The sequence below is a fragment of the Rattus rattus genome, chromosome 14, assembly GCF_011064425.1.
Source record: "Rattus rattus isolate New Zealand chromosome 14, Rrattus_CSIRO_v1, whole genome shotgun sequence".
Lineage (NCBI taxonomy): Eukaryota > Metazoa > Chordata > Mammalia > Rodentia > Muridae > Rattus > Rattus rattus.
This window is the reverse complement of record NC_046167.1, coordinates 40,222,473-40,241,226: the sequence shown is the minus strand read 5'-3', so window position 1 is coordinate 40,241,226 and position 18,754 is coordinate 40,222,473. Positions and strand designations below refer to the sequence as shown.

Sequence of the window (18,754 nt, the reverse complement as noted above, 5' to 3'; positions counted from 1 at the left end):
GCAGCCTCAAGTCAAAGCACCGGGACAGACCTGGCTGCCTTCCTCCTCAGCTCCTCCCCGAATCCCTTGCCTCAGACTGTCACTGAGCTCTGGCCATTTGTCCTAAGTCTACAGAGGAAGTGACTCTGCCCACTCATTTCTGTCCTAGCCTTCTGTTCCAGGTTTTTCCTGCCACTGGCCCTCGTCTCCTTTTCATTTCCTGACTCTGGAACATCCCATTGTTCTGAACAAGTCTGCCCCACAATCCTCAAACAAGGTGCTGTCTTCTGGAAATGGAGCGGCTGTGATTAGGCCCACTACCCAGCCCTCCTAAGGTCGAGGCTGCTGCCATCCCTCACAGGAGGAAGGCTGGCAAGGGCTAGTAGCCCTCTCTCTTCACCCTACACCAACGTCCCAGATGCACAAATCTAGGAGGTGCTAGGCTACATGAAAGGCAGCAAATTAAAAAAATGGTAGATTTAATCTATGCAATTGTAGGGAGGATGTTACCCATGCACAGTGTGACATTTTGGTAAAGCAGCTGTTGTTAGGTTATGTAGGCCCCTGGAAGTAACCCCTCTTCTGTGTTCCTATAAGTGAGCCTAGGAAACGCACTGGCTCACCAAGATAGACCTGGATGAAATCATAGCTCTGGTGTGCCATTATTATTCTATTCTGCGTACACGGACACTGCTCACGTCTCCCTAGGAAAAGTAACACAACGCCAGGCTTTCTCTTGGCACTTTAGCACATCACACACACACACACACACACACACACACACACACACACACACACGAGGGCATAGGCATGCATGCCCACACACACAAACACAAACACATAAATACACAGGCATGCATGCAGACACATACACACGGGGTGGGGGTAGGGGTGAGGGTAGGGGTGGGGGTAGGGGGTTCCATTCTTTCCTCTGCTTCCCCGTATAATACCCAGTGCAGATGCTCAGAGTTTGCTGAGTGTATGTATGTATATGTGTGTATATATATATATATATATATATATATATATATATCTCCCCTGTCTACCCCACCCCCACCCCAAGTCCACTTCCCTCCCTGTAGGTCAGACCCTAATGAACATCCTAGAAGGTGGTTCTATCCAAATCTTAGCACCTTCTCCTTGGCGCTGCCAATGGCTACTGGGGCAGGACTAGCCATGTCCTCACTAGATTGTCACATGCACAGGTCCATGGGCTGTGCATTCAACTACAGTTTCCTAAGTCCTTTTCCTCTCCTCCCACTATAAACCCTGAGGCTTGAGCTGCCTTTTAATTCCTGGGTCTTGCTGGTTCTTGAATGGAAGTAGAGAGGTGTAAACGGGTAAGTAGCAAAATAATCAGTGGGTGACACGAGCCAAAGGGGCTTTTGGAGAATGAGCTGTATCCTGTGTTCTAAGTTTCCAACAAAAGAAAGGGACCGAGCCATTGTGTATCTGAGCCTATGAATTCAACTCTCTTTGTCAGAAAAATCACCCTTAAAGATCCAAGGCCAAAAGCCCTACCAAAGAAAGGAAATAATCAGGTAGAAGTTTTCAAAACAAAACAAAACAAAAAGCCTAACAAATAAAAAAATTATTATAAGCCTTTCCTTTGTACATCTCAGTTTGTGAGATTCTTTCCCAGCTAGTATCTTATTTTATTGTTAAAAAAAAACCTTTGTGAGATGTGTACACCAAACATAATTCACTCAGTAAGAAACAAACCAAAGACCTAGAGATGCCCAAGGCTTGGCACTTTTTACAAAACCATTTGCTAGACATGTAGAGCTGGGAAGTGGGTGCTCTTATTCCCTACCATAGACCTTACTCCTGAAGCACCTCAGGGCTGGCTAATGATAGTCAGCTGTAAACATCTGGATGGACCCATGTATAGTGCAGAGAAAATGCCTTTAAGTTGAGCAGTCCAATCCTTCCACCTCAAGTTTCTAAGCACACAGATCTGTCTCCACTCTACAGAGCCCCTGATAGAAATGTGGCCACTGTAACAGTAGGCAGTGTAGTCCAGAATGGCTGGCAGAATGACAACTAGATGTTATTTCACTGTGGCCTTAACATTCTGAGTTACAATATCCTAGTTAAGAAAGTACTACAGACAGAGGTGGCACTGCCTAATCCCAGCACTCAGCAGGTATCTCTGTGAGTTCGAGGCAAGTCTGGTCTGCAGCACAAGTTCAAGGACAGCAAAAACAAAAAAAGAAAACCCTATCCCAAATTAACCAAAAAAAAAAAAAAAAAAAAAAAATCAAACCAAAACTACCTTCCCAATCAGGCTATCATTAAATAACATGGCTCCTGTTCTCCTATTCACTCTGACTCAGTGGATGCTCTTCCTTCATTTTGTCTTTTAAAATAGCTCACACCCATGAAAGCAAAGTGGAATTGAGGTCACACTGGCTTTCTCATGGCCTCCCGATGCTCTTCTATGGCAGCTTGGTCTCCAGTCACTATAGCTCCAGATACTGGGAAGTCTGGAAAGACTAACATTGTAGGGCCCTGACAGTCAATCTCCCTGACATTTATTTCCAAAGCCCAGGAAGCGATAGGGGAGACAATGAATTATTTATCAGAACCTGGAGAGAAGGAGCCTTTTAGGTTTCTGAACAATGCCATTCTCCTCTGTGGGGAAAGACTGCAATCCTGTTCTACAGCACAGCTGAGGCATCAGAAGGCAAAGGCCGATGCTGTTTCCTCCCTGCAGTTTCATCAGCCATATTGTGGAGAGGACAGTCATAGTTAATAATGCTGATGTATATACAGCACAGGCACCATGCTGAGCACGGCACAGGCTCTCCTTCATTTAATCCCCAGGGGTGGCACATCAGCCACACTATCCCAATTACACAGTCAAGAAAACTGAGACAGGGGAGATAGATGGCTCAGGCACTAAGAAAATTTGCAACTTCTTACAGAGAACCCAAGTTTGTCTCCTAGCTACATCATGTGGCTCACAACAACTTGTAACTCTAGTTCTATGAATTGTGATGTCCTTTTCTGGTTTCTATTAGTACCAGCACACATGTAATGCGTAGATATACATGCAGGTAAATACACATACATACACACGAACACACACACACATATAAAGCAAACTAAATATATATATATATATAACATTATATATATATATATATAATTATACATATTTAAAAAAGAAAACAAAAAACCACTGAGACTTGCAAAGATTAGTTAGCATAACCCAAAGCCACAGGACTAGTCAGTAGCAGAGGTAGGGTTTGAACAGAACTGTCTTAGTCAGTAACCTTCATAACGATGTCAGAGCAATATACTCATACACCACACAAATGGCTTTATATGTAACAAATGTCCAGAGGAGACAACCTAACTGTTAGGTTTCAAACCTGAGACAAACAGATGAGATGCCTATATCACATACCCACCAGACTCCCCCGGCACCCCTCAGTCCCTTCTAGCTGGCACACCCTACCCCCTACCCTAAACTAATCCAACCATTTTGGCTACCTGTTCTCTTTGTACCTTTGAGTCTCCAAAGTGCTGTACCTGGTTGCCCTCTCCCTCTCCCCTCTCCCTTTTCCCCTCTCTCCTCTCTTCCTTCCCCTCCCTCCTCTCCTCACGAGACTCGGTGTCGTGACGACTCTGGACTCTTGCAGACATGTCTGCCTCTGGCTGTTCTCTCCCTTTACCTACACTAAACCACACCAGCAGCAGCCATGTCCATCCCTGTTTATTTATTGTTTTCATTCATTTACTGCTGAATCCTGGGACCAGTCATGTTAAATGTTCTCTCTCTCTCTCTCTCTCTCTCTCTCTCTCTCTCTCTCTCTCTCTCTCTCTCTCTCTCTCTCTCTCTCTCTCTCTCCTCTCTCTCCCTTCCTCGTTCCTTCCTTCCTTTCTTTCTTTCTTTCTTTCTTTCTTTCTTTCTTTCTTTCTTTCTTTCTTTCCCGAAAACTCGGGACTAGTCATCTTCTTTCCTTCCCTTTATAAATTTCTTTTTCCTTTTTTAATTCAATAACAGGTCTAAAGGTTTTGACATCAACTTCTCTCGGAAGCCTCCTTTTACCCTCAAGCCAGAGCATATGATCTAGCATAAGTGTAGGCATATGGCTTAGCCTAGACATAGCACCCCAAAAGCACACAGCCAGGATACTCACAGTACCTCTTACGCATCATCCACCTGAGAGGCGCAGCTAACAGGCAGAGCACTTGGGACCCCTAGCATAGCAGCCCAGAACAAAGCAGGCCCACGGGCAATGGGTGGTGAATATACAAGTGGAAAGGAAGGGGAAGATGAAAAGGAAAAGAACTTGTTCCCCTTGAGGGGTCAGCAAAGGGCTGGAAGATGAAATGCTGTTGCTGGAAGACCCATAAATTCTTCAGTTAACAATGACCCAGCTTTCCATGCAGACAGGATCAAGACCCCCAAACACTGCATATCACAGTCATACACACACTCATGAACACACCAGGGAGAATGAACTTGATGCTCAATCTACTTGGCAATTTTGTTTTCTGACTCACAGCTTGGAACACTGCCAGAGACTTGATTTGCAGTCTCTGGGAAGGAGGGAGGAGGTGAAAGGTCATTTTGCAGACCACATCCTTGGTGAACAGAAAAGATTACAGGGCTATCAAATAAAGCAGAGGGTTTAGGAGACTTCATGTTATAAAGGGAGAGAAAAGCAATAAATCAATTACTACTCAGTTAAAATTTTAATTAAACCATTTCAAGTATCTCTCAAGTTAAAATAAATTGTGAAGGTTAAACCTGGGTGGCAGCCCTTAGAGAGAAACTAAGCCTGGACAAGCTTCAGGCTTTCATAAAGAAAAACAGAGGAACACTGAGCTCCTAATAAAGACTTTGGAAGAAATTTTCTCATTGTAAGAAGATGGTTTTAATTAAAGTCTTAAGGAATACTTTTTAAAATTAAAATACACAAGCAGTTAATCTATTAAATACAAAAGGACAAAATGTACTAGAGGAGAATTTAGTCAAAAGTAAATTGTACCACAGAGGAAAGTGACAGAGAAAACCATTGAGGTGGTGACTCCTGGCCGTCCTGTGCTGCTGACCCTCCTCAGCAGAACAAGGGTGCACTTTTCATGACCACCATCATCCAGGACAACGTTAATCCAAACATATCAAATGAGCAATAGCAGAACTAATCGAGTCCACAGGATGATGAAATCTCTAGGTATCATCTCTTCATTCAGCATATATTCACTGCATATGCTACCTGCCTGTTAGTCCTTCCATGGTGACCTTGGTTAAGAGAGTAACTACCCAAGGATCAGTGCTTATGTTTCACCAATCTTTATTCTACTTAATAATGGCCACAAAGTACAAGATTAGCCATGCTGGCAATTTTATTACAGACCATCATCTTAATTGTTCTGTATAATGCTATTGTTGCTAACCTCTCTCAATGGTACATATGTATAGGAGGCAGAGAAAGGTAGATCCTGAGAGTGTGCTGACCATCTAGCCAAATCAAAATGCTGAACTCACAATTAAATGAGAGACCTGTCTCGAAACAATAAAATAGAGTTAGAGGAACATATAACATCCTGCTATTGCCTCCACATGGACATACAGAGACAAATATACACACACACACACACACCCAAACACACACACACCCACACCCCACCCACACAACACACACACACATACAACACACACACATATACATACACACACACACAGACACACACATACACACAGACACACACACACACACACACACACACACACACACACACACACACACACACACACACACACACACACACACACACACACACACACACACAAACACACACACACACACACACACACACACACACACAAGAGACACACACACACACACACATACACACACACACACACACACACACACACACACACACACACATGCACACACACATGCACAGACACACACACACACATACACACACACACACTCAAAAATATTAAACACAGAATTACGTAACCCAGCCATTCCATTCCTAAGTACATACTTAAAAGAAATGAACCCATATATATGCATGTGAAATCTGTGCATTAATATTCATTGAAGCATTATTCACTATAGCCACAAAGCTCAAAGAAGCTAAACTGTCATTAACAATGAATGAATGGATAAAAGCATGGTATGTCTGTGCAATGAAATGTCATTCACTCATGAAAAGGAATGAACTGGTACATGCTAGCACATAGATAAATCAGGAAACCAGCACATTAAGTGAAAGAAGCCAGACACAGAAGGCCACACCTTATGATTCCTGTTTATATGAAACACACAATGTGGACATCCACAGGGACCCATCAGAGACTGAGTTCCAGGACATAAAGGGAAATATGGTTGCTTAGAGGTACAAGTGTTGGTTTGATTTGGCTTTACAGTGACAAGAATGTTCTAGAACTAGGCAATTGTAATAACATACACATTTTGATGCTGGTTAAAATCATGGAAATATATGCTCCAAGGTTGTTAATATGGCAAAATTTGATGTCAGTGTTATCTCAGAAAAAGTTGAGCAAAAATAGAATTAGCAGTCTGAAAAATAGGTCAGAGAAAACATAAAACGCACAGAAAGGAACAAAACCTTAGGAAACGCTAACATGAACACAAAGACCCACACTTCGAGCAAGCACTAATGGATTATTAGCATTTCTTCTGTTTCTATGTCTGTGATATTTCTTTCTACACAAAATACATAATTTTCTTGACAGCATATCTCTTTTCTCTCCAACTTTTACACAATGCACCAAGAACACTATACACTGTGTATTTATGCAGGCTCTGTTCTGGCAAAGAGAGAGTGTACTCATTTAGAGGTCTTCAGAATGCTCTATGAGAAAGACTGCCCATTAACATTATACCCAGGTCTAGAAGCTTCTATTTTTCCATACTCATATCAACCAAGAATACCAGTATATGTTTAAGAGCTTTCACCAATCTGATGATAAAAATTAAAATTATGTATAATTTTAATTGACATTCTGTTGGTCACTAGTGATGCTTCCTGGGTGGGATGAAACAGAGTCTCTAAGAGACAAGGTGAGGCAGCAAAGTCAGCATCAAGAAAACAGAAGGGGACAATTTCAAATGCTGACCCACATACTTGGCTCTTGGGTAAGAGGACTGTGTACCAGGCCCTGTGCTGGGGCAGTGCCCTCAAGAGAGGAATGGCCCAAAGCCATCTTCAGGATAAGTGAAAGAGAACAGCAGAGACATAGTTAATGAATGGCCGGGGGCATTGCTTTGAGACTCAGGTTTTATAGCCTAGATAGAGGAAGGGGCTCTAACCCTACACATGGCTAATGCCAAGTCCTCCCAGGTCAACCCAAACTGATTAAGAACTGTGCAGGAGTGAACTGGACAAAACCATCTTTCAGGAGCTAGCATCCCCGGCAAAAGGTTGACCTTTACCTTCTGCCAATTGCTGCTTCCCCAGCAGCTAGATCTCAGGTAATAAAGGAGGGAGTCAGGCATAAGGGACTCCTTATGGAAGGCCACAGTCAAAGACAGATCATGCCACAAGGAAGGAGCCGAGGCCTTGTGTGGATAATGGCATCATTAGGTAAGAAGGGAGAGGGCAGAAGTCACAATATACATCTCACAAACACCCCACAGACCTCTCTGTAAGCTCATGGGCTTTCTTTTCATTTCTCCAGTTCTTACTTATAAAAGAAACAAAACTGTAAAACTGTTTTCTGTTTGATTCATGCTCCATTTCATTTTTAGTAAGAAGCTCTTAAGAAACACTGACGAAAAAGAACTAAAACCTTTGCAAAAGCTACTCTGACGTGCTGGCCACGGTAATCCACTGATAAAGAAACAATCCTCTTCCCCAGGTTGATGCCTGTTCAACCCGAACAGTCCAGGTGTTTCTTAACTGGAACCAGTCCTCCTGGGAAGCCTCACTAAGCAGGGAAGCACTTCTGTGAATGGTCTGCAGCCTAGGAGCTCCCCACTGGGGTCAGGCAGGGAAAGAGTGGGAACTGAGGCTTCCAGTGCTTGGGAGAAGCAGTTCCTTCCAGTCTATGCAAGCCTTCCTCCTCTTTTTCTGAGTACCAGTCCCTACAGGTTGAGAAGTGACTGTGAATAACTTTCCACTGAGTTGCTTTTCTGTGAGAGAGAGAATGATCTGTGCCAAAGCTTCTGAGGGTGGAGGCAACACAGGCACTGGGCAATGTTGATGTTGACCCAGGGGAATCCCCCCTCCCCTGATGCCCATTTCAGGAGCCTGTGTTCTTAGTTTCTCATCATGCAACATGAACAGCAATATTTCTTGTTTCTCAACAACTTAATCATCTGTCAGACATATTTCTCCAGCACCCTAGGCCTTGGCCAGAGGGACTTATTAACCAAACATTTTTTCATCTGGAGTCTCTCCTTGTTAACAGTGTCCGACAGATGATCAATAGGCCAGACTGTTTTGAATGCCAGTCTGAATATTCTCGGGAAGGAGCAACTGTACAGTGAGAGTGGCTAATGAATCCCTCAATGGGACATTTGCGACCCAGCCTGGGCTTCTGCTCAGGAGACTGGCTGCTGTCCCTCATCGTATATAAAGGGTTTTGTGGGGCATTTTTCTAAGTCTTGTTTGCAGCTGTCCCTCCTGCACTGTTTCCTTTCCTGTCTGCAGGGACCTAATTACAGTGCCTAGATGGCTTCTCCAATCCATGGCGCCTGCTGGAGCTGCTATCATTCAGGAATCGAGGTAGAGCAGCTGCAGACAGATGTATCTCACTTTGCCCACTGACTGTGAACCTGAAAGATGCTGTGTGAATCCAAGACTCACAATCTGAACCTTCCTTTAGGTTTACACTATGGGTTTGGAGACAGTTCCCAAGCTTACAGATGGTAATTTATGGATAGTGTACAACACCCACCTTCATACTCATCTGTGCAGGACCTGAGGTACAGGAAGCACACTCTCTGACTTAATCTGAATATTTGTCTTCATTTCTCAGATAAGTAAGTGAGGATTAGAAAATAAATTTCATTTGCTTTAAATAATTCAGCTGATAGGTGCCAAAGCTGAACTATTCCACACTTGTCTGAGGTCAGACTCCTGCTTTTATTCCCCTGGAACCTGCCTCAAGCATGCATACCTATACACATACATAGACACAAATATACATATGGACACACATACATATATACAATGCATATATACACACATATATATACAAACACATCTAAATGTACATACACACACATATATTCATACAAACATATATATAAAAAGATATATATACACACATGCATAAATATATATATACATACATACATACATACATACATACATACATACATACACTCACACAAATACACACATACATATCCCTGACCAGGTATTGGTAGAATACCTACAGAAGCTACTGGGTAGGAAATTCAAAGATCTGATCTGACACAAGAAGATCTCCATTCAGACAATTATTTGGCTCTGGGGTGGATTTCCTAAGTTTCTGCTGTGGCCATGAGCCAGAGAGCTGGCCTCACAGTAATCTACAGTGTTCCTAGATCACGAGTCCCCGCCCAGCGTGCCTGTTGCCCTTACCATCTCCACCCTTGCTTGGGTTGGGGTTTTCTGGAGTATTCAGAGGCCTGAGGGGAATGATGACATCATCCACATTGACCCCTTCTTCCCCATGCTTCTCAGAAACGTGGGTCACGAGTTCTGACTGATTTGGCGAGAAAAGATTACAGCATTTACACATGAAGATGGCTGTGTTTTCTGTAAGAAAAAAAATAAAAGAACAGGAAGTATTGTTATTTCTCTGTTACATAAACAATGATTACTCCAAGGCGGGGGAGGTATGTATTGTCATCCAACCCCTGCAGACAGTGTCCCCTTTGCGGACACCTCTGGTGGCCATGATCATAAGGAAACCTTTTTTTCTGTATTTCAAGTTTCTCCTGAAGAGACTAACACAGACCTCCCTGTGACCCAAATCCACCCAGCAGCCCAAACTCCAGCAAAGCACAGCCAGCCTGAGCCGTATCCTGCCCTCAGATAAAGGCAGAAGCACACTGGGGGTCACTCAGCATCCTAGCCAAGCTCTGTCAGACCAGGTGTAGGGAAGCTTGACCAAGGCAACACTTTCTGAGAACTAAGACCCTTGTAACAACTGAACTGAATGACTGGTTCCAGCACCCAATGAGACACAAAAGCTAGAAATGTGTTGCTTTCTTATTTTCATTAATCAATTTATTTATTCACGTTATATCCTGATCATAGCCCCCCTCCCTCCCTCCTCTCCTCCCAGTTTCACCCTCCCACCCCTCTTCCCCCAAACCTGCCTCCCTAGATACCAACCCACCCAGGCACATCAAGTCTTATTAGGATGAAGCACATTCTCTTCCACTGAGGTCAGACAAGGCAGCCCAGCTACAGGAAAGGGATCCAAAGGCAGGCGACAGAGTCTGACTCAGAGACATCTCCTAGTCCAATTGTTAGGGGTCCCACACGAAGACCAAGCCTAAGTCCAGTCCATGCATGTTCTTTGGTTGGTGTTTCAGTCTCTGTGGGCCCCCAGAAGGCCAGGTTACTTGGCTCTGTAGGTCTTCTTGTGATGGCCTTGATCCCTCCAGCTCCCTCGATCCTCCCCAGTCTTGTCCACAAGACTCCCTGAGCTCCGCCTAAAGTTTGAATGTTAGTTTCTGCTTCTGTTTCCTTAGTCATTAGGGAAAAGCAAATGAAAACAACTCTGAGATTCCATCCTAGACCAATCAGAATGACTAAGATCAAAAACTCAAGGGATAGCACATGCTGGTGAGGATGGAGAAAAAGGAGAACACCCCTCCATTGATAGTGGGAGTGCAAACTTGCACAAACACTCTGGAAATCAATTTCTCAGAAAATTGGGAATAGTTCTACCTCAAGATCCAGTTATACCACTCCTGGGCATGTGCCCAGAAAATGCTTCACTACCCACAAGGATACTTGCTCAACTATGTTCATAGTTTTATTTATGATAAAGCTATCATAGATATTTATTCAGCTTTATTCATAATAGCCAGAAACTGGAAACAGCCAGTTCAGTCCCTCAACTGAAAAATGAATAAAGAATGTGGTTCATTTACACAGTGGAATACTATTCAGCTATTAAAAACAGGACATCAGGAAATGTTGACAGCAAATGGATGGATCTAGAAAATATCATCCTGAGAGAGGTAACGCATATCCAGAAAGACACTCATGGTATGTTTCACTTATAAGTGGCTATTAGCCATCAGGTATGGGGTAGCCATGCTACAATCCACAGACAAAAGAAGTAACAAGGAAGGATGCTTGACTATCATTCAGATGGATAGAAAGAGGGAACTGGCTGAGAGGGGGGCTGGAGAGGGAAACAGGAGTGGGGAGAACAGAGGTAGGTGGGAGACTGGGAGAGAAAAGGGGAATCATTGGGGGGGTGTCTCTGGGACAAGCTTGAGCCATGGGATGGGGGAGGCCCCTAAGAGGGTATAGGGGTAACCCTAGCTGAGACTCCTAGCAGTGGGGGAATATGGAGCCTAAAGTGGCCACCTCCTGTAGCCAGGCAGGACTTTCAGTAATGGGAACACCAACCTGTCCACAAAATCTTTCACACAAAATTTGAAAAGAGGGAAAAGAGGGAGCAGAGATTGAGGAAATGGCCAACCAACAGCAATCCATGAAAATCTGCTGTGCTTGCTGACAGGAGCCTAGCATAACGGTCACCTCAGAGGCCTCATCCAGCAGAGGCTAGAATATATTGCTTTATGCCACTTAATTCCTACCTAAGACACTGTCACTTTTCATAACAAAACTAATTATTCCTAATATAATATTAGGTAGGGAGACATAATGAGAGGAGAAAGAACTCATATTTCAATTTGATAAAAGAATTATACATACAGATAAAAGCATTCTATTTAGGACCCAGAAGCCATTATGAGGCAGGATTTTGTTGACATTTTTACATGTTTACTGAAATGGAGAGACTGGTGTGATACAAAAGACCATGGCTTTCCAGACAGACAGATGCAGGATAAGTTTCCAACTCCCATCCTAAACACTTTAAAGTGGCGTGGCCTTGGAGAAGTTCAGGAGCTGTCTCGGTGGCTGATGTCAGTGGGCAGAAGGTCAGTGCCTTCTGGGTGGCAGATAGCGGGTGATCCCACCATGCTCCAAGGCCATGTTTCCGCTGCCCTCTGCCTTGCAGACAGCTGGAAACCATACACTGTCCAGCTCCCCATGGGATCTACATGTCAGCTACGAGAGCTGGGCACACGCCCACCAATGCCACAGACCTCTCGGCCCTTGCACTCTGTCCTGTTAAGTAGGTGTCACACATCTCTCATTTACCTTTCTGCCCATTTCACTAGCTCCAGCCAGAGTAGTTCCTTCCCCACAGACACCTGCTCGGCCCTCTTGTTCCCTCGCCCATCCCAGGACACTGGCTGGGGTTTGTGTCAGAATCGCACAACACTGGCACTCATGGGTGGGCCACGGGCAGCATGCAGAACTGTGGGCTCTAAGAGATGAGAAGTGCAGAGTGCCTTGAACTGTGTCATATGTAGCAGAGGATGGCCTTGTTGGGCATCAATGGGAGGAGAAGCCCTTGGTCCTGCCAAGACTGGATGCCCCAGTGTAGGAGAATGTCAGGATGGGGAGGCAAGAAGGGGTGGGTGGGTGAGTGGGGGAGAACCCCCATAGAAGCAGGGGGAGGGGGAGGGGATAGGGGTTTATGGATGGGAAACCGGGAAAGTGGATAACATTTGAAATGTAAATAAAAATATTCCCCACCCTCCAAAAAAGACAATGCACCTCTTGTCTTTATCCAGGAAAGCATGCCATTGGCCACATCATGTAATGGCTGGAGCCTGCAGGCCTGCCCCTTTCACCCACTGGGCAACACTGCTTGGGTCACTGTTGCTTCTCTCTGAAGCTCATCCCCCCACCCCCGGCTGGGGCTCTCCAGTGGGCCTGCAAACACGCCCCATCTGAAAGCCTCTCCCGATCCCCACCGTCCTGCTCCATCCTTCTACTTCTCTTTGTAGAAAGAAAGACAATACGAGCACCAGGGTGACCAGCCACGCAGCTTTGCTGGCATAAAGACTAAAGCCAGCCAGGTACAGGAAGTCCAGGAAGGAGACCCTCCCTGGATTCACAGGACAGATCTCACCAGAAACTGGCAGGGGAGGTGAGTGCCTCAGAGATCAGTTGCTAGCAAATATATAAAACAGGAACGTAACAGCAGAACACTGCTTTGTCGATAAAACATGCTCATGAGTACTGTCCTTCCATACTTTATCTCTTCCAAAAAAGGTTTAAATTCTTAGGGAAGGCCAAATGTTTTCTAGGCAAGATGTTACATTATAACAACACTTTTCTTTCTGCATAGAAAGACTGCTTTCTGCTTTCTCAATGTGATTCTTGCTGATCATACAGACATTAGCATGGTTTAGGCAGGAACTGGCTGATAATCCACAGCCCACAAGAGAGAAAACAGGCTAGAGAAGAGACTTGCTTCTGTCCCAGCGGTAGGACCAGATGCCCTGTGTATCGGTTACTCCTGTGTTATGATAAAACACCCAACGAAAGCAGCTTAGTGAGGGAAGACTGATCTGTCCTCACAGAGCTCAAGGCAGCTAGCTGGTCACACGGCCAGTCAGGAGGAAGAGACAATTGCTTAGTTCACTTCCTCCTTTTTATTCAGTCTGGACCCTAGCACATGGAATGGGGTCTCTCATTGTTAGAATGGGTCTTCCCACTCACATTAGCAGACTCTAGATTATCCTTCAGAGACATGATCTAGGTGTCCAATGGACAGGATTAACCATCACATGCTGATACCTGGTTTTGACATGGATATGTATGACCAGAAGCCGTGAGCTGAGTTCTACCAAGTTATAGCTAAAATACTCAGGATATCTATGGGACTAAAGCCAGTCATCTTTCACACAAACTTAAACATATAATGACTGACTAACATGTCAACCCCAGGTTATTGACAAGCCCTGATCCAATCTGCGAATACAAAGATGAATCTAGTCCCAGGCCTGCCAAAAGGTAATAACCCTCATGCCACCATAACACAGACAACACAGAGTCACTGTTTCTTACAGTTCGCCATGATGTAACTTCCTAGCTAGCATCTAATGTTAGCTAGGTCTAATGTTCTAGTGTCATTTCACACACATTCTCAGAAGGCTGAGAACCTTGTGACATTTAGCAGGGAAGAATGCCTGGGGACCGCAGAGTTATTATAAGGCCTCTCTCAGTTCAAAGGCACAGTAAACATCATGTGGACATTAAATAAATCTGATGATGTTTCATAAGACAGCACCAGTGAGGGCATGGGTACCCCAGGGTGACACCTACCTCAGCCATCTGCTATTAACTAGCATGAACTTCCCAGGCACCCACTGCGTTTTCAGCTGTTGGGCAGGGGACTATGCCTGCAGTTCCAAGTGAGGACAAAAATAAGCCCTGAGACCCAGGGCCATACACAGAAACATGGATTCGGCCAAACATGTGACAGGGCTCAATGAAAAGTCTGGACCAGGAAAGGCCGCCAGGGAAGAATCTACTCAACAGGGACTGAGACCAAGAGACAGATCCTAGAAGACACCAAATGGGAAGGAAACGCCCAGAAAGTGGGGTGTTCAAAGAGCAGAGCAGGACAGGAATGAAAGGTCCAGCAGTGATGGCCTCACTCTCAGAGCTAGTCCCCAGTCCCTCACTCATGTGCTACCCACCTCCCTAAAGTCCTGCCCGGCTGAGAGGCTCACTACACCAGTCCTCTGCAAACGGGAGGATCTGTTTACCTACTGCAGCAGAATACAGCAAGAGTCTGAGCTGTGGGAGGAGACAGAAAAAATGGGGTTGGGGGAGAACTGGCATGATACTGGAGGTCACTAAAGGGCTCTGCCATGAACAGAGATGGGGCATGAGGGCAAGGGCAGGATATGTAGGGCTGAGAGAAGAAACACAACACACACTGGGCAGAACACTGCTAGTGACTGGAAATGAGCAGCAGAGGGCAGGCAGGTGAGGGCCTCTGCTCTGTTACTAACAGCGTAATTATGTCTTCAGTAACTGCCTGCTCCAGACACCCAGGACAAAGCGCAGGGCGTACCCTCTTGAACACAGGCTCCAACATAGGTGACTTCTTGGAGATGATTGCATGAACAACAAATGCCAAAGCATATAAGAGGGGCACAGTATTATGCTGTACCCCCTCCCAAATGTTAAGGAGTATTAATATACCGAAATAACAACCGCTTTTATTTCTACAGTGGCCAGAAATGAAAAAGTGTATCTTACATCCTGAAATATAGTCCTAATTATGTTGTCAGCTAGCTCTGATGAAGATGTGATAATCTGGGTGCATTTTGGGGTCCAATTACTATGCTCGCCTCCTTAACAAAAGAACTCAGAGAAAAAATGACATGCTCAGCACAAGGAGACCCACAGCAGTCTGAAGCATGAGCATGCGATTCCCCTGAATTCTCTCCGCACTGTTCCAGAGGAGACCCTTCAGATGCTGGCGTGAGCAAGTCCTCATGCAAAATTCTAAGCTAAGGAGCAGCCAGGTCCTCTGTGAACCTCTGTTGTAAACTCCCCTAGGAACCCTAAGATGAACAAGGGCTCTGCCCCAGTCCTCCCCGAAGGTAAGTATGAACTAGACTGTGAGTCTGGGGTTCCACAAGATAATTCAGTGTTAGTGAGGCTATGGTCTGAAGCCACAGGGTTTAGTCACTATGAAGAATATTCTGGCACCGGACACACTATCTAACACCCTATGCTGTGGATCTTGGTAAATCCATTCGTCATAACTAGATTAAAACAGGGCTCTGGCCTCTGTGGTCTCAGCCCTTATGCCAGTGCCTATCTTGAAGAGGCCGTTTACTACAGAATTAACAGTGAGCTCATGCCCATCATCAAACAGTGCCGAATGGAATTAGAAGCGATAGACTCACTGAGTGCTCAGCAAGTCTTCAGATCTGCTCTGCATCCCAGCCAGAGCAAGACAGCAAAGCAAGGAGGATTTCTCATATCATTAAGAGGCTTTCCTGTCCTTTCAGGGGCTCCCATGCTCTTTCCAACTCCAGACACAGCATGGGGAAAAGTAGAAGAGACATAGGGTATCACTGACATAGATGGTGTAGTCAGGAGCCCTGGGTGAAATCTTATAAAACTCTGTCTTACAGGAACATCCTTAGTGACACATGACTGCCTACGCTCTTGTGAAGCTTCTCAGGGCTGGCTGTCAGGATTCCGGGATCCCCTCTGACTACCTGTGCATCTATGGCAGAATGGTCTAACTCAACACAGAAAAGGCTGAGGCAGAAGGGAGGCAGATGGCCCAGAATACCTCTGTGTTCGGCTTCATCTAGCCAAGGTGTAAAACCCGAGCAGACCAGGCGTCAGGACTCTCGGGAAAGAAGCCGACACACATATGTGCCCAGGGCAATACACAGCCCACAAGCAATTCCTACATCTGACACTCTCCTGCAGGGCAGTACAAGGCTGACATGCCGGTCATCTAGAGCCTGTCAGCCTAATGAGGCCAGACTCTGACAACGCAGACCATGATGAGAGGGAGACCACTGCTGGCACCTTCTCAACACTGATTTCTGAACTCTCCAGAAATTGATTTCATTTACATGAAATTGACTGAAATGAAAAAAAAAACAAAAAACTTAAGGCTAGCTGGAGGCAAGACAAGACATGGCAGTTGAGTGGCCCAAGGCCCACTAAGGAGATGCAGGGGCTGGTGTCAGAATAAGGGGAGTAACTAGCCAAGGCATCTGTCACAGACAGACACCCTCAATGCACACCTGCCATTCCAAACCCTGTGACAAAAGGTCCCAGAAAGATGGAATACATGAGTCCGTCCTTCTCACTAACAACCAGCTAACAGCACTGGCTCTGCCAATAGGGAAACTGGAATCTGAGCCAGGCCAGCTCACGGGACCTCGGGAACAGCACAGCAGTAGCATGCTTTGGGCTTCACCCTGCCTCCTGCAGCTAGTCTGAAACCAGAGGCCACAGATCTGGAAACTCCAGGAAAAGCCTGCTTTCCACCCAAAGACAAGCAAAAGAGGAACTCTACGCCCCAACCATAAGCAAACGCCTAAGTAAATCCTGGCCCTGGCTCCATCCCACATTCAAAAGTTAAGAGGGAACCATGACTCTCACAAGTGTCCAGTCATAACGCTCATGCCAGTTCTCCACTAAAGTGCTACAGAAGGTCACATGGGAAAGCATTGAGACCCATCAGCCCTGCTGGCTCTGGGCAGCCTTAATACAGCAGCAGGGGCACTAGGTCCCACTATTCAACCCAATGTTGGCAGAGGCAGTATGACCTAGATTTCACCAATTTACCCCAGGGTCAATGTGGGTAAAGCCAGAAATCTATTACCTACCCCAGTGAGAATCTGGCCTCTACCACCCAGAACACTGGACTCCAACACCCACCCCATTGGAGCCTGGACTTGACCACCTAGTCTAGTGGAAGCCCAGATTCCAACATTCAGCCTCGTGTCAAAAGAAGAACAGGGAAGATGGACGCAGGCCCACTGAGCCTCTACCACACATAGTCAAGAGCCAGCCTAGGCAGAAGAGCTAAATAAAATCTAGGATTTCACAGCCCCAACAGCCATTACTCATGATCATTCACAATCCATGACTCTTTGAAAAAAAGAAACAGGAAAATAGCATAAGGAAGAAGAATAGAAGGCCATTAACAGACATCAGCAACATGACACCAACAGGAGGATGTTACACATGCTCTTGAGCCACCATGTGGTCCTGGGAATGAAACATGGGCCTCTGAAAGAGCAGCGGTGCTCTAAACCTTGATGATCTGTCAGGGACTAAAGCAACCACCACAAAAATGTCTTCAAAAGCAAATCCAAGCAACACCCACGGTGGGAACTGGAGTTCCTCATCCAAGAGAACCTACTGGAAAGTTAGAACAGAGAATTAAAGCCACTACCACCAAAACAGTAACAAACAAAAGCCTCCAATGCTGGGCTCAAACCCAAATGACAAGAGCAGGGGAGATGGTGACCAGGAAACAGAAGACACACCCATGGCCAGAAAAGGATGGTGAAGAAAGCACAGAGAGGCAGGAGTCACAGGAAAAGAACTAAAACTGTGTCATCAGAGCCCGGGGAGAAGAAAAAGATGTTGAAACTGGGGAACAGGGCAAGAAATGACAATTGAAAACTTGCAAATTTTTAGAAAAATAAACTAATGGATTTAAGAAGCTGAGCAAATCCCAAACAAGATAATCAAATAAACCTATTCCAAGAAATATAATCAAATGTTTGAGAACTAAAAACAAAGAAATACATGAGAATAGCAAGGGAGAAAAGAAAATAATTTCCTATCAGGAGAATCATCCAGGAGACAGCAGATTGCTCCCCAGATGATGGAGACCAGAAGGAAGTACCACAGTCCGTCTAATTCCAAGCACTGCTGAGACCTGAGACTTGGCAGGAGGGAGGAGCACAACTCACAGAGGCATAGCCAAGATGCAGTCCAAGCTCATGCCCACCTCTGAGAGGTGGGGCAGATGCTCGGGTACTGAATTCCTCCCTGCACAGCCCACACCTCCAGTACATTTCATGTCGCCTCCACTCATGAGCCACTGCCTCACAGGCCCGGCATCTTCCTCTTAGTAATAATGCCAGTGGGGATCCATTAAGAATCCAAATCAGTTAGATGAATTAATGATTGCAAAAATGCATAAACATTTATCAGTAACCACAAGAAGACAAAATGCCAC

General features: G+C 45.3%; 1 protein-coding gene across 4 annotated transcripts in view; it reads right to left on the bottom strand.

Annotated features, from left to right (window-relative positions):
- The window catches only part of Zfat (zinc finger and AT-hook domain containing), a 178,537-nt gene that overhangs the window by 134,866 nt on the left and 24,917 nt on the right, over positions 1 to 18,754 (bottom strand). For all 4 annotated transcript variants that reach the window (XM_032884977.1, XM_032884972.1, XM_032884973.1 and 1 more), the window contains exon 2: positions 9,547 to 9,723. In XM_032884977.1, coding sequence (XP_032740868.1) covers positions 9,547 to 9,723 — 177 coding nt within the window. The remainder of the gene's footprint in view (positions 1 to 9,546; positions 9,724 to 18,754) is intronic.